Raw genomic sequence first — 21824 nt, 5'->3', positions numbered from 1 at the left:
TTTTTTTTTGTTTCAGCTAAAAAACTGTTTTACAGGGCGAAACCCACTCAATTGTCAAGATGAGGACAAATTGAAGTGGGGATCTGACCCCTGTGTCCCCTCCGATTTCCATGAAACTTGGAAGGTGTGTGTATAAACGGGCCCAAATGAAGAAATACGTGTTTTTTTGTTTCGGCAAAAAGTTGTTCTAGGGGGCAACCTCCTCTCAAATGTCAATATGAGGACAAATTGAAGTGGGGATCTGACCCCTGTGTTCCCCTCCGATTTCCATGAAACGTGGCAGGTGTATAGTAGGGATGGCCAGATCCGGATCCTAGCGGATCCGAAATCCAGATCCAGAAATTTTTTATTTTAATTTGTAGAACTGTAACTGTAGAACAATTGTATAATTTTTGTGTAACATTTCTATCTTGTTATATGTGTTAAAGGTTTCATCCTGGAATGGAATGTGTCACATTTATGTGTTTTCATTCCCCCCCCCCTAATGTCAAGATGAGGAGAAATTGAAGTGGGGATCTGACCCAGAAACCACGTAAATATGGCATAGGAAGAAACAAGGGGCATACGGCCTCTCTATACACCTATCAAATTTCATGAGAATCGGAGGGGGACACAGGGGTCAGATGATCCTCACGTCAATTTGTCCTCATCGTGACATTTGAGGCGGGTTTTGCCCCCTAAAACAGTTTTTTAGCCGAAACAAAAAAAAACACGTATTTCTTCCTTTGGGCCCCTCTATACACCTGCCAAGTTTCATGAAAATCGGAGGGGGACACAGGGGTCAGATCCTTACTTCAATTTGTCCTCATCTTGACATTTAAGGGGATTTTGCCCCCTAAAACAGTTTTTAGCTGAAACAAAAAAACACGTAATTCTTCCTTTGGGCCCTTCTATACCCATTTGAGAGGAGGTTGCCCTCTAGAACAAATTTTTTGCCGAAACAAGAAAATACATATTTCTTCATTTGGGCCCTGCAAGTTTCATGGAAATCGGAGGGGAACACAGGGGTCAGATCCCTACTTCAATTTGTCCTCATCTTGACATTTGAGAGGAGGTTGCCCCCTAGAACATTTTTTTTGCCGAAAAAAGAAAACACGTATTTCTTCATTTGGGCCCTACAAGTTTCATGGAAATCGGAGGGGAACACAGGGGTCAGATCCCCACTTCAATTTGTCCTCATCTTGACATTTGAGAGGTGGTTGCCCCCTAGAACAAATTTTTTGCCGAAACAAGAAAACACGTATTTCTTCATTTGGGCCCTGCACGTTTCATGGAAATCGGAGGGGGAGACTTAGACCTCCCTTGTAAGTGTATTAATTAATTACAAATCGCGCACGCGTACACACACACTATATATATATGTGTGTATGTATATTATATATATATATATGTATATTAGCAGGTAACAATATGTTATAAGCACATTCTTACTTTCCAAAGAAGCGCATGTGGGATGGCAAAACGGATCAGGATCCGAAAATTCCGGATCCACGGATCCGGATCCGAAAAATTTTAGGATCCGGATCCTTAGGATCCGGAACCAACCGGATCCGGATTTCGGATCCGCCAGGATCCGGATCTGGCCATCCCTACTTGAGACCCATTTTTGGGTCTCATGGCAGTCAACATGTTGTGAAGTATGGCTTTAGAAGCTCATTATTTCGGGTGTTATACGTATATTCTATTTAACTTCGTAGCGCAATATTTTTTCTCGCATATAATGACATTTCATATGAAGGGAGGGTTAATATTTTGAATTTCTTAAACCTTCACAGCATCATATTCAGACGAATGATTATGGTCATAGGAACACACAGGATTTTGTTTCAATAATTTTGTTTTTAGAATTCCTCGACACTTGAAATTGTTCCTCCACCTTATAACATTCTTCAGATCAGACTGTTGTAGAAAGAAGAGCTTATCTCCAGCTTTCCAAGATTTAACAATTTTCATTTGAAAAAAGTAAACAAGTTCGTCCCTCTTAGTGGGGGGGGGGGGTAGATAAGGGCTGACTTGAAGTCCTACTGTGTGACTGGTCAGCAGGTGCGCGCAAAGCATAAACTTGTTTTCAGTCAAGATGAAAACCCATTCAATGCTGCACTACTCTTACGTTACATCAATCACACATGTTTCAAATTATTTACAAAGGTTAACTTTTATTAGTATGTGATTCTATAGCGGCAGTAACTCCTGCCAAAAGAAATAAAGCAATAAACGGCATTATTTTTGGAAACATCAAATAAAATGTTTCCATTCAAAGACAAATTAATGTTAAAAGACGTTAAATTATATTAAATTTTAATTTCAAACTGTGAAATGCAAGACACATAATTTCTCAATTTTCACGTAAAATCGTAATAGGTAGCCTATATTGTATTTGCCATTTTTATTCTTGCCATTTCTACCGTTGCCATTTTTTCCTTTTGCCATTTTTTCCCTTTGCCATTTTTTCCGCTTGCCATTTTCACTTTGCCATTTTTTCCTTTGCCATTTTTTCCTTTGCCATTTTTTCCTTTGCCATTTTTACCTAAATTCCATGCAGGGTTGACATCTGAGAAAAATTACATGCAACCTCCTCTGATGAGAGGTCATTAATTCGCCACTGTTTCGAAACAACATTGTTTCCTTCAACAGAACGTTACGCCTCCTCATACCTGTCGCTGTTGATCGTAAAACGAATCCTTTTATTCACTTAATGCCCTTTCTTTACTGGAGAGTTTTATGCTTCGTGGTTTTGCCATTCGAGCTTCTCGGCTTCTGTCCTACGCCATTCTCCTTGACCTTGAGGAGCTTCTGGCAACTCCATTGGTTTTACTCCAGCCGCACACCTGGAGAACTTCCAGTGACTGACAGTTATTGACGCATTCCATGAACTCTTCCGCTGGAACATCTGTGCCCTTGCCCTACGGCGTAGGGTGATAGATTGATGTTTGTTTATTTCAAGATCGGATCATCCCATGTGGGGTAATGTTGGCGCTGTCGTCGCTCGATGGCGCTTTTGTCGGTCTGAAAGCATGCTGGGGGTTTGGACCGGTTCACGTGATTGATGAACTGTTTGAAGCGTCATGGTGAATCAATTAGAAACCTCTTTCAAAATAAAAGTGTACGTTCTTTCCTCTTACAGTTTTGTATCGTTGATGAAACTGTTGCATAAGTAGGTTCACAGGCACTCCATTGAAGATTTCTTTAAATAGATTTCACCGTTCGATTTGTCAGAAAATTTCACATGACTTTGATATGCCACACATGCCCCTATTCCCATTTGGAAAAAAGTAAGTTGAATCCAAGATGGCGGAAGAGATGTAGCGTTTGGTCTCATCGATACTGCATAAGGTTCTATTCGTGTTCAGTGATATTTCTGGAAATTTTGTGGGTGGTTCTACACTTTTGAATCATCCTGTATAACAGAGACCGCCTGTTACAAATTTCTCCAAAGTTGTCTAATTTGAAATATTTCCCTTTCAGCTAAAATTAGGTTAAATGGGGAACCAAAATTCCGGCTTTGTCTGAACTAGCGCCAGGGGTCATAAATCACCTTATCGTGTACTGATAAGCCATTAGGAGAAACGGGAACACACGGAAGGTGGATGAATGGTAAATTCCCAATCTCTGTGTGCAATTTTTGGCATTGGGAGAATTATATATTTGAGTGATTGAGTTAAAATTGTTGGGTGAGTCGGCATAGATGGCCATTTTGCACCCTTCAACGTACAGGAATTATATGTATACACAAATTTATATATACAGTAAAACCTCGTTAATCCGGACTAATGGGGGGATAAGTTGACATGTTTAACGAAAGTCCGGATTAACTTAAATAGCCTAAAAGAACAGTAGAAAGTGCATTAAAACTCCGTTTATAGCAACAAAACAAGTTTATTATGGTGTGTTTAAAGGGGCATAGGCCTAAATACACTATACAGTACAGTACGAAGTTTGCGGGAAACAGAGTTCATCAGTGGTTGACTGCCTTTTCTTTGGGAAGTTCTCTTGTTGACTTCTAGCCACATCCGGATTAAGCGAAGTCCGGCTTATCGGAGTCAGAATTAACGAGGTTTTACTGTACTTAGTATTCTGATGCTTTAACAGTGGTTACTAAGATTTTCTCCCACTAAAACTTTTTCAAATGCCACACTGGGCATATTTTTCACTACTTTGTACATGTTAGCCACACCACCGCCTTGTTAAAAAATATTCAAACGTATATATTGGCCAAACAAAAGAACATTGTGGGAAATAAATGGAGAACACAAGCTGAACATAACTTAAATCTCCTGCCACTGCTATGAACAAAGACCCAGGATAACTCCGGTGTCAATATCTTGTCAACAGTGGCTTAGGGTAAAGATCAAGAAAGTGCAATAAAGTTGGATGGATCATAAAAATAATGACTGCACATTGTAATCGCACGAAGAATGAATGAGAGGAGCTCTTTGTCTTCCGTCCCGGCGACGATGCATGGGAGACTACCTGGAATAGAGACCCTTCAAGTTGGTCACAACAGATAAGTCGTTTTCTTATCTAATCTAGCTTCCCCTTCAGGCTAACCTTCATTGCGTATGTGTTCGTAAATGTGTTCTCTGATCTGTGAAACAATGTAGTGAGTAATCTATGTTCTGCTGCTGTGTTCTTGGCCTATAGGGACATTCGTTTGGTAAGTTAAGACAGTCTTATTATTCCGTTTTGCATATCTCGTGCCAGATAATATTGGTTGGAGAGGCCTGTTCATTCTTATCGTTAAACACTGTTGTACTTCTTTATTTCTTGGTCGATGAAGGGCGACAACATGTCTAGCAGGTTGAAATTACTTCACCTGAATATGTCCCCCTCCCACCAATTCAAATCTAAACATTTATGATTTAAAACCGTGAGGGCAATTCCATAGTCAAGACTGAACATTAGCAGACTTTGACTTTGCGTATTCTTCAAACAAATGCTAGGAAAACTTATATTTTACAAAGTTAGTATTGACATATATATACATTTTACACAGCTATGTTTTGGATATTTAGGTGTGTAATTATTATTTACGTATGTATAAATTTATAAAAATTATGCTGTCATGTCAGTAACTCAGAAAAGAGTACACAGCCTCCCGTTGGCACAGTGGTAGCGTCGTCGCCTTGTAATCAAGGGGCCCCGAGTTCCATACCCGGTGGAGGCACATAGTGTTTCGGATCCTACTTTAAAACTGTAGGTCCGGTTTCGATTAGCCTATCTGTGCATTAAGTGGACTTGGAACACCAACTCAATCAATCGTAAGAGAACACACCTTCACTTAATAACTTTCGCATTTCTGTGAGATGGGCAAACAAGGAAAGATGACGTTTCATATAAATTGGACAGTTTTATTTTTCCAACTAGAGAACAATTGAAGTTCGCTCCGTGGCCATGCGGTTCGCGCAAGCTTTGGGCTCCGGTTAGGTACGGTTTTCCTCGGGGAAGCGTAACAACTTTTCCTGAGTGTATGCGGCCGGTGACCACCCACCATCGTGAGGAAATTGGGGAGCTACGAATCAGTAGCGTAACCCGGTCATAGAAACCTACAACAACGATTGGGGGGGGGGGGGTTTCGTCGTGCTACCCACACGTCACCCCGTAACTGGTTGAATGATAGCTCAACTGTAGTGGGAGTGAGACCGGCAGTCAGTGGCGTAACGTGCTGTTATACGGGTTATTAGAGGACAATTGAAATGATTCGGGCAGAACTCTTTCGCTGGCAACATCTCACCAATAACAGAAATGTATACAAGTACATAATGCATAGTTTCTTAACTGTAAAATGAAACTACACGTCCTTGGATAAATGAAAGAATGCCAGAAGATATGTGTGTGTGTATATATATATTATCCCAATTGAACACTTCATTTTTAAAATAGCCACTTATAACAAGTACACCATTGCTTCACAAAATCATATCAACATAGTCACAGAATATAAACCTGCTAGTTCAAATCTGGCCTTGCTTCCTAGGACATTTAGCCATCTTTTATCTTGACAATAACATTATGTATTTATCATTCATACCACGACTGACTGAAAGACATCTGACAAGTCGACTTTCTGGGTTTACTTTTCATGGAATTATCCTACATGTAAGTATATATTTTGGTCTGGATTATGAATAGTTTTCTGTAAATTTTGTCAATCCTAGACATGTCCACCCTTCTATGTAGAACTTATTTCTCACTTGCCGTTCCATCTTTTTACCAAGCAAAGTTTACACAATGAGGGCGGTCTCCCCGATGGTGTAATTGTAACGTCGTATTCTTGTAATCAAGGGATTCCGGGTTCGATACCCGATGGAGGCACTTAGTGGTTCGGATTCCACTTTAAACTGTAGGTCCAGCCCCGATTAGCCTAGCTTATCTGTCCATGAAGAGCAAAGAGAGATAACAAAAGAATGACAGATCAGACACGACCACCACAGCAGATATCACCTGAAAATACTTCTTCCGGCCTTGAGATTGAGACCCGTGCAGACAAAAATGCAACGTCACTGATTCAGCAATGTACTTAGTTACCCACAGGCAAATGAGTCTCAGAATAGAACGCTATCAGAGCATGGCGATTCAGCCAAGACCGAGTCGCAATTTCCATGTCCACCTTTGTCATATATGGAGCCCGCGGAACAACATTCCTTCGCGACGTTGCTATTAAAACGTCGCTCCTGATTCCACAGTCGGAACTCTTTAAACCGCTGATGCCGCCCTACCTTAATGCTAGCATAAACACTCAAATGAGTAGTTCGCCAAAAGCATCCGTCTTTATATGTATATAAAAAAAGAACTGCTACTCGAACGAGCAAAGAACGTTTCCTTTTGTGTCCGCAGCGGCGCTGAATAATTCATGCCGTAGCAGAGACACCTACTCGGAAATCACTTTTCCACTCGAGAATAGCCAGCCACATTGCTGGACGGAGTTAATCTGGAGTTGTGAATTATGCATGGAGGTGCGTCGGAAAGGACGTTTTGGCGTTTGGGCTTTCGGCAGGAAAGTTGAGAATCAAATTTCATTGTTATGGAACGGCTACGATTGCTGTCGGTTGGCAAAGTTTCACACGGAAGCTTGCTCTCGGTTGTTCCTGACTGGTTGTTATTCTTGAAACTCTCCGGGTAGTGACGATACATCTTTGAGAAGCTATTATGGAAATTAGTCCGCGGACTGGTCGAGACTTGTCAAATGGACCGCAAAGGAGACAGGGTCGTGCCGGTACTGTCTGACAACCACGCCTCGTGTGGTGGTGATATCTGTCTCGGTCTCGTCTCGATTTTTAGGCATCCTTCTATTTTGTATGCAACCACGCTGCACAAGTGCTGCCAATGAGTAAAGTTTGCAAGCAATCGAGACTGAGATTGTAAGACATGTAGTATCTTCTCGTCTTGTCTCCAGTAGACAGAGAGCTCTGTTTGAGTTCTCGGTCTCGTCTCGGGCAGTCTCGAAGGATCTGGTCTAGGTCTCGTCTCGTCTGAGACTTAAATAAATTGAAATTTAAAACATTCTCAGGCAAGGTCGCACGGGGTGAGAGGCGAGGTAGTTGGGGGAAGAACACGTATGGGATCTGTGAATTGGAGGGCGACAGTTTTCGTCGTCCGAAACCCAACCACCTAGACGAAGTTGGCCGCTCTTTCCGGAGAACTATAAACAATAGAGTTGCCAGAAGCAATGAAGTTTATTTACATAAGAAACAAAATTACTAACCGTTGAAAAAAATCATTCTATATTCCATGATGATATTCACTGTTGACAAAAGCGTAGAGCAATAAATAACGTAATTTCCAATGAGGAAAAATAAATTATCGGTAATTGGAAAAATGCAGACTCTTGTTTGATTTTTGTTTTTCAGCGTCGCTTTCTGCTACTTTTGGCTAATCACGACGATGAGAATGAGAGATGATATAAAGAAATTGATGAAGGCACACTCGCAAAGGACACCCCATGCCCAGGTTGTATTCGAAACCGGGACCCTTTGGCTTTGTAATGCGGTATGATAGCCACGGAAGCCGGCTACAGATTCTTGTTACTTGCACAGTTATTACACGTTGTATTCTCATATGTGTTTACTGGAAAGTACATTTGGATTACAATTTGTGACCTATCGCCCCTCCACTTTCGCTCACCACGAGCCGCCACTGATTACTAGTCCAGTCAAATTAGAGTTCAACGTGGACATTAAAAAGAAACTGGAATATGTAGTACTACTTGAGTTGTATTTGTCACAGTTCGGAGATATGACATCATCAATATGGCCGTCCTCAGAATTTGTAGTGCAATGTTTAAACGCGTATAACTTCTAACAGAATAGAGATAGAACTTCCGCTTTTGCACTAAATTAAAGGAAATTAATTGCATAATTCACAGAATAAAGTATATTACATGTACTCGATACGTTTTCTGAAATATATTAACAAAAACTGGAGAAAATTAGACTTTCCATTTCCTGTTTTAACGCTTTAGCGTAAATTACTTAATAATTATAAAGTCCTAATAAACATAGGGTTTTAAGGACTTTACAACGGTGCCTGGTTCTTTTCGCTACCATTAACCATAAGGGAGTTATTGGATTTAATGTAGTGGTTGTTTGCTAGTTGATATTCAGCCCTACTAGTGCGGTTGAAGAAAATGTGGTAGATTATTTCACCTCTGGCGGAGGACATGCCCTTTGGAGGGGGCATGGTACATTCATTCCTAAATTAATGTAAAACGCCCCAGACCCCAAGTTTTTAAGCTCTCGTTACTGCACGTAACAAACAGGTTGACTCCTACAAAATAAATAGTGTGCGAGCGGAAATATTTTCGTCTGGAATAAACATTAATCCCCGAAGTGAAAGATTTTCGCATTTCTGGAATAAAAACTGCAAATTCCAACCAATTTTCGAAACTTATAATGCAGCAAACTTTCGGAACTGACAACTGTAAATACACGACCATTCCAAATTTCCCAACTTCTTGAAATCTGGATCGAAACAGAACCCCCGCTTCCGATTCCAGTATCAACATTTCGTAATATTTTATCTCATTTTTTGTTAGTTCGCGACTCGAAACGAGAACGAGTCGGGCTCATCTTGGTACCAGCCCTTATTCCAACTAACACCAGTCATCCTCATCGTCGCGAATAAGCTCGAAGAAGCATAAATGCCGTAGTAGAATAAACGGTTAAAACAATTAACCCGTACATTTTATCTGAATGCCCCCATTCCGGATAAGAAACTAACCAAGCTTCTACGTGTAACGGTAACCACTCTACCATGGAGGTCGGTTCCTGTATTTTTAATGAACCTTACATAATGTATTCTGTTTTGCAATATTTTGTAATTAGGGATTATTTTCGTTGTCTTTTTTTAGAGCATTCATTCATTGAGTCACATATTTTGCCATATTTTTCTCCATTCGATTTTTCTTTTTTTAGTAATGTTCCCAAAATGGGATATAACGCCCGTTAATCCCCTGATAACGCCATAACCCTCTTCACATTCTTCTATTTTTAAAATTCTACGGAACCCCGACAGATGTAACCCGTGAGAGTTTCACTGGTGCTGCCATCTGTTGTTCGTATCTGATAGTGCCATTGAACTTGACGTAATTTACTATACGCCGAGAGCAAGCAAGACCAAACGGCTTCGTTCGAAATGTTGGAAAGCGAGCGATACCATCTAACCTGCCTTTGAAGCAGTGCACATGGATACCGGCGACTTTAATCAAGTTGTGAGATACAGAGGATTGGGTTTCCTATCCAACCTCCTCTTGGGATGTATCAATTCAAGTTCATGTCCTAATCGTCCGAGGCCAGCCAGCATTGATTTCGAAGGTGCGCAAGTGTTGTTACGCCAAGATCGGCAGGTCAAGGTCAAACATCCTCGCCTCTTCTCCTGTTGCCAGTGTCGTAGCGGAAATGTTAACAAATCTGTCATTTCTTCATAGCGACCAAGCTTCATTATCAAATAAATTACCAGCATTGTGTGACAATCTATGATTGTAACAGGTGCTGTATAATTTCAAGTCTTCACCATATTAAGCAGTGATTGCACAGCTCACTTGCTATTTTTTTTTTTTACCTGGTTTGTTATTGGTACTTCTTGGCGTCTGGGTGTGGGAGTGGCGTGTACATGCAGTCTCATTTGTAATTTTCATTATAAAACTATGACTACAGTATCAAAAAATATATATATATGGAACATTCATTTTCACGGGTGGAACACGCGGACTACATTTTTTATATTAAAGTAACTATTCTACTGATAGTTATGCAACATTTTTCTTTGTTTCTGTGCAATGAAATATGAAACTTAACACTGTTGATTAAACATAACTACCCTAAATACTTCCTCAGATTTATAGCTGTGAGTGATCAATTTTGTGTCACGGGTGGGGAAGACTAATACGAAATTTAATTTAATTTCTGTGAATTGTCAAATGATGAAAAATATTTTTTTTACGAAAGAGAGAGAGAAGAAAACTGACCTTTTAATATTCTAGTAGAGTTGAAGAGGAGATTTAACGGTTAAAAGAGAAATTAATTATTTTTTGGTGTCACGAGTGGGGGACAATACAAAACACAAGTAAATCAAAAAGTTAAAATAAACGAACGATATGTAAAGAAAACCTTCTGCCGTCTAACTTAATTATGTACAATACTTAAATTCTTATACAAATAACACTTTTTAGATTGTTAAATCACAAGATAGGATAAAATTACAGCATTGCATTTAATTTTAAAAATTGAGGGTCAGGAACACTTTCACATGGAATGCCCTATCTATCTATATATATATATACTATATATATTGATATGTGAATATCAGTTGATCAGTGATATCAAATGCTTTCCTCGAATGCAAAAGCAAGAATTATAATACAAATATACATTTCGAAGAATTTGTTTGGTTTCTCTAATGTTGTCACCGGAAAACTTATATACTCGATTCACATAATGAGTTATATGTGTTGCTTAACTCTCCGGCAACGGCTGCACTTGCGACAGTTACTACTGACGTTCACTCATGCCCCTGCAGTTAGGCAACACCCACAACTCATTGAAGGAAAGTGAGATTTTCAGGATGTAAAAAAGGGAGGTTAAACCGTTTATCCTCTGCACATTGGAAGATGCCGTGAAAACACGGAAAGATGTTGAGGTAGAGCTTAGTCATCCAAAATCTCGGATAATTGTGGAAGTGATGTGATCAGCACCACGTTCCGGCCAACTCCCCCAATGTATTGATTGATTAGATGATGGGTGAATCCCAGAGCCGCTCTAAACAGTGACATTGCTAGAAAAATTCCTGCCGAAAATCACCGGTTATCAAAATCTGGTCTCTCGCGTGGAAGTCAGACGCCCTACCGACTGGGCCGGTCATTCTTAAATCTCGGTATTGCGAGTAATGTACAGTCACGTGCAATAAAATTGGGCCTGAAATACTCGCTTCCCTACCAGGCGTTATGCGTGTTGCCTAGCTCTACGGCGATAAGTGGATTTTAATAGCAAATTTTCAGTGGTAACTTCTACCAAACTCATTTTGTCGAGATTGTGAATGATAGATTGGTAAGACGAGAAGGCAACCAGACTAGCTCGTCTTATCTCGTTGCGGGGTAATTCCGTGTCAAACCAACCAAGGAAAAATAAATTTTGGAATTTGATGTCATAGATTTGACTAATTTTTGGTATACGCGTTTCTTATCATCTGAAATATAGAAAATATTATTTTTATTCTTCATGTTGCCGGTTTTTAAGTTATTGAATTTTGAAAATTGACAAAATTGCCCAAAAACGCTCACCGCTAAAACTTTAAATACAATTTGTACCTTGAAATTTTGATTTTTTTAAATTTAGTTTTTTGTAAATTGTAAAATAAAATTTTGAAACAACTTTCAAAATTTGTTTCTCGCAAAATACCAAGCATGTTATACCGCGTGAGGCACCTAAAAGTACCACCTGAAATAGCCAAGAAACCAGAAACGGTAGCGATGTGAGGTTTGCGGGAAACAATAATATCAAATGGGGCTCGTAAATCGGAGGTATGGGGTGGGTCGAAAAATATCGACAAATGGGGCATCTGGAGCAAAGTCATATATTTTTTAATGGAACGATATACAATAACCTGCATAATATAAAAGAGCACACGCAGAGAAACACAACGCCGTTGGTCTCATGCATCTACTGCACATAGGAACGAAGATATGGCCATGTGAAAATATGTAAACAAACAAACAAGGGGCCCACTTGACCGTCAGTACCACGGCATGTAAGACTTCTCAGGTGCCTGACAGAACTGCCTTTACGCAGAGCAAGTTTTGATAGCAGGTCCACGAGATCGTGTTAGTTCATAGCAAGCAGTCGTAGTGGTAAGAGCGAAGATTATGGTGTTCACAAACAGAGAAAAAACGGACATGATCCTGATTTATGGGGAATGCCGAAAGAATGCCTCAGAAGCCTACCGTGTGTACGCAGAGAGATATCCGGACAGACGACAGCCATCTCGACGTCTGTTTGGTAAGTTATTTATTAAATTAAGAGACACCGGACGTGTAACACCACGAGCACGTGTGCGGAACAAGCCAACTACAGGTGAGGCAGGTGCAACAAATGTTCTCGCCGCTGTTGCTGTGAATCCGCACGTTAGCTCTCGTGAAATTGCCAGGGATGCTGGGATGAGTCAGCGAAGTGTATTGCGCATTCTGCACACACACAAGTTTCACCCATATCATATCTCCCTCCATCAGGAACTTCACGGGAATGATTTTGTGGACCGTGTTCGGTTTTGCACATGGATGTTACGACACGACACACCCGATTTGTCACGTATCCTCTTCACTGACGAGGCAACTTTTACCAATCATGGAAATGTCAACCTAAGGAACATGCACTATTGGTCAGTGACAAATCCACATTGGCTTCGCCAAGTGGAACGCCAGAGCCCATGGAGTGTGAACGTGTGGTGTGGTATAGTGGGTGAACATCTCATTGGCCCTTTTTTTTATACAAGGGACACTGAATGCTGACCGATACATACAGTTTTTACAACATGAACTGCCTGTACTATTGGAGGACATACCACTTCAGACAAGGAGGGAAATGTGGTACCAACATGACGGGTGCCCAGCTCACGGTGCAAGACGCGCTACAGCATGTGTGGAAAATGCATTTCCAAATCGTTGGTTGGACGTGAAGGGCCTGTCAAATGGCCGGCTCGTTCCCCAGATTTGACACCGTTAGACTTTTTCCTGTGGGGAAAGCTGAAGGACATTGTCTACCGGGATGTGCCAACAACTCCAGAGGATATGCAACACCGCATTACTGCGGCCTGTAGGGACATTCCCTACGAGATGCTACATTCTGTGCAACGATCTTTGCGTGGGCGCCTCGTTGCCTGTATCGCAGCTGACGGCCACCACTTTGAACACACACTTTGACAGGTTTTCGCTTCTTACGCAGTGGTTCTTCGACATACTGTCATGGTCATTTTCATTATGCTATAACACTGTCAAATACATGGTGCTGACGATGTCTACTGTATTTTTTCTTCCTTTAACACGTTCTGTCTTCATCTTGTCCAATGGCTTCCGACATCTCATACTTGTACATGCCGTGGTACTGACGGTCAAGTGGGCCACTTGTTAGTTTGTTTACATATTTTCACATGGCCATATCTTCGTTCCTATGTGCAGTTGATGCATGAGACCAACGGCGTTGTGTTTCTCTGCGAGTGCTCTTTTATATTATGTATGTTATTGTATATCGTTCCATTAAAAAAAATATGACTTTGCTCCAGATGCCCCATTTGTCGATATTTTTCGACCCACCCCATACCTCCGATTTACGAGCCCCATTTGATATTATTGTTTCCCGCAAACCTCACATCGCTACTGTTTCTGGTTTCTTGGCTATTTCAGGTGGTACTTTTAGGTGCCTCACGCGGTATACCAATTGAAAGCCCTCTTAATAAGCTTTAAAATGAGACATGCACAGCCCTGTAGTAGAGACAACAGGTCTCTGCAAATTGTATTTAAAGTTTCAGCGGTGAACGGTTTTGGGGGGAATTTTGTCAATTTTCAAATTTCAATAACACGCAAACCGGCAACATGAAAAATAAAAAATAAAATATTTTCTATATTTCAGATGATAAACATGTATACCAAAATTTAGCCAAATCCATGACATCGAAAGTTTATGCACGGGTTGATTTGGCATGGAATTACCCTCCGGTGATGTTCTTACTACAGGAGTTTTCATTGGAAAAGTCGTGTAGGTTATCACGATGGATTACCAAGAAAGATCTTATCTAGCAAATTACGCATATGAAATGCCTTGCAATTGCACTCTGCATACAACAGATAAGATACAAGAAAACAGATGAGACTGATATGTTTATCATATGTACAAGTTTGCATTTTGTGCGACGATTTCTAGACACTTTTGCTAACGTAAATGTATAAGGATATGAAGAAATAATATTAAAACACGGTACTTTTCCAAGCATATTCATTTAATAATGAATCCTTCAATGTTGTTCGTTAGCGTCTGTTTCATATGTGGCTGTTCCCACAATCCCCTTCAGAGTCTACAGTTTTCTTCCTTGCGACCTTGACTCTTAATCTAAGCATTATAGTCCTATTGCGTAACTCGATGATCTCACAGAAATGCTAATGGCTTTCTTCTTCTTCTTTGCAGGTATCGCCAACTTCCGGTTCCCGTCGCTGAGTACGCTCACTCGCCGCAAGATGCCTCCACCTCCGCGGCCTCACCTGGACGTCCGGCAGTGGCTGAATGTGCTGGACCTCTCAGAATATGCGCTCATATTTGAGAAATACCAAGGAGTTGAGGTTAGTGCTTTGTGCAAACTAATCAGAACTTGACCCTACAGTTTTGCGTGGATATTTGCACAATTTCCAGGATTCGAATCCGAACTTATTAAGCCACTGGACTAGATTGAACTCTGGATAACGTAGTGGTTCTAACGCTATCGCCTGGCAATGAAACACTTCCGGATAGATTCCCGGTGAGATCGCATAGTTCTCTGAACCGTTTCAAACTACCACCTCGGAACCGACTCACTGTTACGGGTTCGAGTCCTTGCATGGGCATGGTTCTTTCTGATTGTTCCTTCACATGTCATTCTTGCGATTATCCTAAAGATAAAACAATGTCACGTGAAGTAAGGAAAATGCAAATACCTACTTTAATTTTGAGGTCAAGTCCCGATTAGCCTATATTTGTGCACAAAATGAGCCTAAATCAATCTTTGGCAAAATAGGCCCATTATAGTTCTTCGTTTTCTATTCTATCATCATGTTTTTCATCCTTTTCCTTCTGAAATCCAACGTTTCTCAGTGCATCGAATTTTGGGGGTAACTCCCCTCATGCCCCCAGTTTCTGCCCTCCCAGTATCCAGAGGTAATTCATATACAATCTGCAAGTGGACATATTGAACGACCTAACACAAATTTAATGTTTTGTCCTGCTCAAATATTTAAGAGCCAACTGCTCCAAATTTGGCGTCAGTGTGTACTGTCGTAATGAGTTGGGCAGAAAGTAAGCAATTTCCAAAGGTCGTAAATTTAGTCGCGAGACGTCAGAAATTGAATCTTAATTCAATCTTAAATAGTGACAGGAACAAGAAGTTGCAACGCGAACGGAATGTTGATTTGTTCGAAGTATCTCGTAGTTATTTCTGTACCTCCAAAAAAGGCGTTCCTCTTCCAAAACAGAGATGAAAAGATCAGATTTGAAGGATGATTTTTTTTTTTTTTAACTAGGCAAGGAAATGTTCATTAAGAGTTGTTGTTGGGGACGATGGCTCCCTCTTTGGAACAACTTTTCCGAAAAGAATAACCGCCAGATAAAATACGTTTCCTGGGTCGAGTACGGGCTGGGCATGGGTGTTCTTTGTGAGTGTATCCCTTCATCAATTTCATCATATCATCACTCAGCCTCATCGTTACGATTAACCAAAATTGACAGATGACCAGGGGCGGCGCCAAGGGTGTGCGAATTTTCTTCCGCACCCCCTATCCAAAACCTGTTTTCAGCCTAAAATACTGTTATAACTCTTCACAAACAAGAAGCTTAGAATAACAAGCCAACTAAACAGTTGTTTTAACAGGCGATAAACAAATTATATGATTATTCATCAGTACTAAATGCTATTTATTAATCCTGCATATTTGCTTAACAAAAAACTCAACCAAATGAGTTTTGTTAATTCACCCGAAAGCACTTATAACCTTCATAGTGGCATAATATAATTTTACTTTGAAGTGAAAACGCTTTATTTTATTAGAGGGACGATAAGACTAATGAAAATCATATTTTGATACTGAGCATATAGTGAAGAAATACCACTATTATTGTATACTGCAGGTAAGTCATTGATACTAATCTGAAAGACAAGCCGCATTTACTTCTCTGTACATGTTGTTATTGTGGTCAAAGCAAGCAAAAGAAAAAATCTAAGTCACTAACAATTTTCAGGTTCACAGGCATATTTTGATACAAGCCTACTAAATGTTATTTGGTATTTAATGTAATGGCTAAAGCACACATGCATGTTTCATGTTTTCTTTATATTCAACATCGCATCCCCTAAATTACATTCCATTCCCCCTCAGCACCCATACATGATTGATCCTGGCGCCGCCGCTACATAACAAAAATACTAATATGCGAATAGACACACAAGCCATAGCTCCACAGTATACTCCCATCTCTCCCTTTATTAAATTCGTGTCTGCGCTACTGGCGTATGTAGAAACTAGAAGTAAGATAAATGTTTTAACTTGGCATATCTCTCCCGGTTACGAAGAATTATGAAAAAAATGACTTGCAATAACTGCTAAAGATGAGTTTGTATTGCGTGGGGTATGTTTTAAAAGTACTTCATGCTCAGATAATGATATCCGAACCATTGTGCAATGTGTCTGCACCGTAGATCGAACTCGTATATCAGATAATTTTCTATCCGGATATATGGATTATCGGGATATTTGAATTGTCCGGGTTATCCGGATATCTGATATTCGTATTGTCCGGATATGCGAAATATCAGAATATTCGGATTGTCCGTTGCATCCGTGGCGGATATCCGTTATCCAGATTTTGTGGCCATCCCTGGTAAGAGTTATCCGGATTTTGTGGCCATCCCTGCTAAGAGTTATCCGGATTTTGTGGCCATCCCTGCTAAGAGTTTTCCGGATTTTGTGGCCATCCCTGCTAAGATTTAACCGGATTTTGTGGCCATCCCTGGTAAGAGTTATCCGGATTTTGTGGCCATCCCTGGCAAGAGTTATTCGGATTTTGTGGCCATCCCTCGGAAGAGTTATCCGGATTTTGTGGCCATCCGTCGTAAGAGTTATCCGGATTTTGTTGCCATCCCTGGTAAGAGTAATCCGGATTTTGTGGCCATCCCTGGTAAGAGTTATCCGGATTTTGTGGCCATCCCTGGTAAGAGTTATCCGGATTTTGTGGCCATCCCTCGTAAGAGTTATCCGGATTTTGTGGCCATCCTTTGTAAAAGTTATCCGGATTTTGTGGCCATCCCTCGTAAGAGTTATCCGGATTTTGTGGCCATCCTTGGTAAAAGTTATCCGGATTTTGTGGCCATACCTGGTAAGATTTATCCGGATTTTGTGGCCATCCCTCGTAAGAGTTATCCGGATTTTGTGGCCTTCCCTGGTAAGAGTTATCCAGATTTTGTGTCCATCCCTGGTAAGAGTTATCCGGATTTTGTGGCCATCCCTCGTAAGAGTTATCCGGATTTTGTGGCCATCCCTCGTAAGAGTTATCCAGATTTTGTGTCCATCCCTGGTAAGAGTTATCCGGATTTTGTGGCCATCCCTCGTAAGAGTTATCCGGATTTTGTGGCCATCCCTGGTAAGAGTTATCCGGATTTTGTGGCCATCCCTCGTAAGAGTTATCCGGATTTTGTGGCCATCCCTGGTAAGAGTTATCCAGATTTTGTGTCCATCCCTGGTAAGAGTTATCCGGATTTTGTGACCATCCCTCGTAAGAGTTATCCGGATTTTGTGGCCATCCCTGGTAAGAGTTATCCGGATTTTGTGGCCATCCCTCGTAAGAGTTATCCGAATTTTGTGGCCATCCCTCGTAAGAGTTATCCGAATTTTGTGGCCATCCCTGGTAAGAGTTATCCGGATTTTGTGGCCATCCGTGGTAAGAGTTATCCAGATTTTGTGGCCATTCCTGATAAGAGTTATCCGGATTTTGTGGCCATCCCTGGCAAGAGTTATTCGGATTTTGTGGCCATCCCTCGGAAGAGTTATCCGGATTTTGTGGCCATCCGTCGTAAGAGTTATCCGGATTTTGTTGCCATCCCTGGTAAGAGTTATCCGGATTTTGTTGCCATCCCTGGTAAGAGTTATCCGGATTTTGTGGCCATCCCTGGTAAGAGTTATCCGGATTTTGTGGCCATCCCTGGTAAGAGTTATCCGGATTTTGTGGCCATCCCTGGTAAGAGTTATCCGGATTTTGTGGCCATCCCTGGTAAGAGTTATCCGGATTTTGTGGCCATCCCTATTAAGAGTTATCCGGATTTTGTGGCCATCCCTATTAAGAGTTATCCGGATTTTGTGGCCATCCCTGGTAAGAGTTATCCGGATTTTGTGGCCATCCCTGGTAAGAGTTATTCGGATTTTGTGGCCATCCCTAGTAAGTGTTATCCGGATTTTGTGTCCATCCCTGCTAAGAGTTATCCGGATTTTGTGGCCATCCCTAGTAAGAGTTATCCGGATTTTGTGGCCATCCCTAGTAAGAGTACGCATCTGCGACTTCAATATTCATATCTTGTTGTGGTGTTAGACCTACTACTGATGTCGTTGCTTGTAAACAAGAGAATCCGCGCAGGCCGTTTACATAATAATGTGTTGCCTGTTGAATATCCATCCTTGAAATTTACCTGCACTGAAGTATTTTCCGTAACAGAAAATCCATCGCGACTCTCTTCGTCTCTGGCAACGAAAGAGAAAGACCTGTTCAGAAATTCAGCCAATTTGCGGATATAATTAGTCAGGAGGGAACGCAATTTGGAACAAAGTCCGCTAAGAGCGATTAATTAGTTCTTGGGAAACTTTTCAACGAGAGGGAACGTTTTGATAAATGCGCCGAGGAGACCGGTCGCTTGATATTGAGAAAGAAAGGGAGCTGAGGAGGTGCTGGATTTAATATTAAATAAGGAACTTTACCAGGCTGAAACAGAAGGAAAGAAGACTGATGGGATTTAATTAGTGATCCAATCCAAGCTCAGGTGAACTCAGAGAGCGGGTACTTTTACAGTAAAGTGGCTCAATTAAGGAGTTTTATTTTCAAAGTTGGTGTTTGGGAGTTAGGTTTCAGCTTATTTCATTTTCATAGGCACGAACCCGCAGTCTGCTCTCTCTCTCTCTCTCTCTCTCTCTCTCTCTCTCTCTCTCTCTCTCTCTCTCTCTCTTTCCACATGTCTTATAGTTATATATAGTACAAATATTTGCTGAGCGTACAGATAATCTTGGTGGTGTAGATTATGTTGTGGTCACTTCCCTAACATTTATCTTGTAAAAATATGTTTAAATAAGAGATAGGTACGAAATCCAATTGAACTACACTCTTGTCTCTGGAATCTATTGAGCAAGGCTACACATAATGCTAGAGAAAGGGAGAAAACGAGTGGGCGGAGCAAAGCAGTGCGCGCTGCTGCAAACGGTTGGTAGCTGCAGCCGCGTTTTCTACCCTCACGCGTTCATTCGTCGAGTCCTACTTTCGCAGTGGACTTCTGTGTATAATCATAACTATATTATTAGATATACAATAAAAGTCACTTATTTTAATCTAAATTATTATGTAATAGCAATGCAATAAAATGCAAATTGGTATCGCGTAATTAGTAAAATATAGTATTTACTAAAAGAAGAACCCAAGGTTTACATATATCGCATAAACAACCCCAACATTTTAATAAGATCAAAATTGCCATGAGACAATTTTCATTAAACTAATCTTACGTAATAATTCTGATTAAACTAAGTGACTTTATAAACTGCAGTGTATCCAGCTCTTGAATTAAATTATTAATTTGTTTTATCATCCTCTTAGGTGTATTAGCACTTTTTTCTGGATAGATATATATATATATATAAAAACAACTATCAATATTAATTTAAACTGCTTTCTTTTTTTATTTCAGGATTTGCTTTCCTTTTCCGAGTCCGATATCAAGGACCTCGGTGTGAAGAACTCTGCTCACCGGGCGAGGATTATGTCGAGTTTGGTGGCGCTGAAGGCTAAGCACGAGAAAGGTAGGTGGGAATTACGTTGAAGCTCGCAACCTGATTGGTTGGGAAACAGATTTTTTTCAAATCAGCTGATTTTTCCTCCATTTCGAGCTTTTTTTGTTTTCTGGTTTATTAACAAGTCGCTGGTAGTGTTTCTGCAGGGTTAATTGTAGGTGAAAAGGGAACATTTGAAGAAATTTGTCTTTCATAAATTTTGTATCCAATTTTTTGTCCCGTAATTCATTCCAATCCTTCAATAATTAACTTAAAAAGAAAAGTAGCTTGCTACAGTCAAAACCTACACATTACATAACTTTTAGAATAATAACTTTTACAATTTATTCTAATATCGGAACTAGTAAAAGCTTCACTTAGCTATTGCCGTGGAGACTTTTTGTACTTTTAAGAAATAATTTTCGTGGGGTGTAAAAAATCGATAGTGCAACACATTACCGTCACTGAGTTCTGTCTGACGCCGTAGACCTTCACGTTTTGTGACGTCGATATTCACCACATTGAGCAAAGGTGTTGCTGCAGTTGTTCGGATCCCACTTAAAACTGTAGGTCCAGTCCCGATTGGCCTATCTGGACATGCAGGGGACTTTCAAAACTCAATCAAGCCAAACTCAAGCTTAGCTACCATTTACTTAGTTACGTAAGGAGAACTACGTATCTCTTATCTCACATGCTACCACTGGTTAAGTTTACGATAACAATATTATAGTTGCAAATATGTGTTAAGTACGTGGGAAATTAACATAGTATTGTTAACACACGTGTGATAAAGTGGAAAATCAGACATTTAAGACTGTGAAGCTGATATTGCGTTGTAATCTATAACCTACCACTGATGACGTTCTGTGTAGACTAGAGTTTCTGTTCAGGCCTTGTATATAAGGTGTCGACATAGCTGGCGCCACCTAGTGGTTGGGACTGAAGTGAGCCGGAAGATAGACCTTTACGTGGAACCTTGTGGAACTACTATTTTTTCAAACAAATCTCTGAATCAGAACAGTACAAAACATTATGAACGGTAAGAGGAAAACTTGGAGAAGATCTATCTGTTATGAAAATTGCCAAACATTGTTCTGATTAGTGAGAACTTTCAATTGAAGAGCGTTTTCATTCTTCATAAGAAATAGAAGTGGATAGAAAAGCATAATTAACGCTATTTTTAATAAGCTTCATAATGGAATCTGCTTACAACTGCAACATGAAGAGAAATCTAGAACTCAGTGTTCTCATTTTGATATGCAAACTTTGACAGAATTTGAATACTAGTAAATGTGCAAATTGTGCATAACCGTGCAGTGGGAAGCACAAGTATTTCTGTGCAAATTGTCCATGACTATTTTTTATTGATTTTCCTTTCATCCTACGTATTTTAAGGACAGGAGGAACAGTTCGTTTTCAGCCCGACGCGAGGACCCTAAACTGCTCCTCTGCCACCGACCTTTCTCCGCGCTGGGTGGTTGTAAGAAGGGACAAATTAGCATTACGCTTGTGGGAGTATTATTTCATTTGTTCTCTTGTTCCGATGTCGCAGAAAAACACATGAACGGAAAGAGGA

General features: G+C 40.5%; 1 protein-coding gene across 2 annotated transcripts in view; it reads left to right on the top strand.

The window, feature by feature from the left end:
• The window catches only part of LOC146001912 (breast cancer anti-estrogen resistance protein 3 homolog), a 256008-nt gene that overhangs the window by 100089 nt on the left and 134095 nt on the right, over positions 1-21824 (top strand). For both annotated transcript variants that reach the window (XM_083139638.1, XM_083139632.1), the window contains exons 2-3: positions 14667-14818; positions 20167-20278. In XM_083139638.1, the coding sequence (XP_082995764.1) occupies positions 14667-14818; positions 20167-20278 (264 nt within the window). The remainder of the gene's footprint in view (positions 1-14666; positions 14819-20166; positions 20279-21824) is intronic.

This window comes from Lepisma saccharinum, chromosome 1 (assembly GCF_977018435.1).
Source record: "Lepisma saccharinum chromosome 1, izLepSacc3.1, whole genome shotgun sequence".
NCBI classification, from domain to species: domain Eukaryota; kingdom Metazoa; phylum Arthropoda; class Insecta; order Zygentoma; family Lepismatidae; genus Lepisma; species Lepisma saccharinum.
This window is presented reverse-complemented; position numbering and strand designations above follow the sequence as displayed.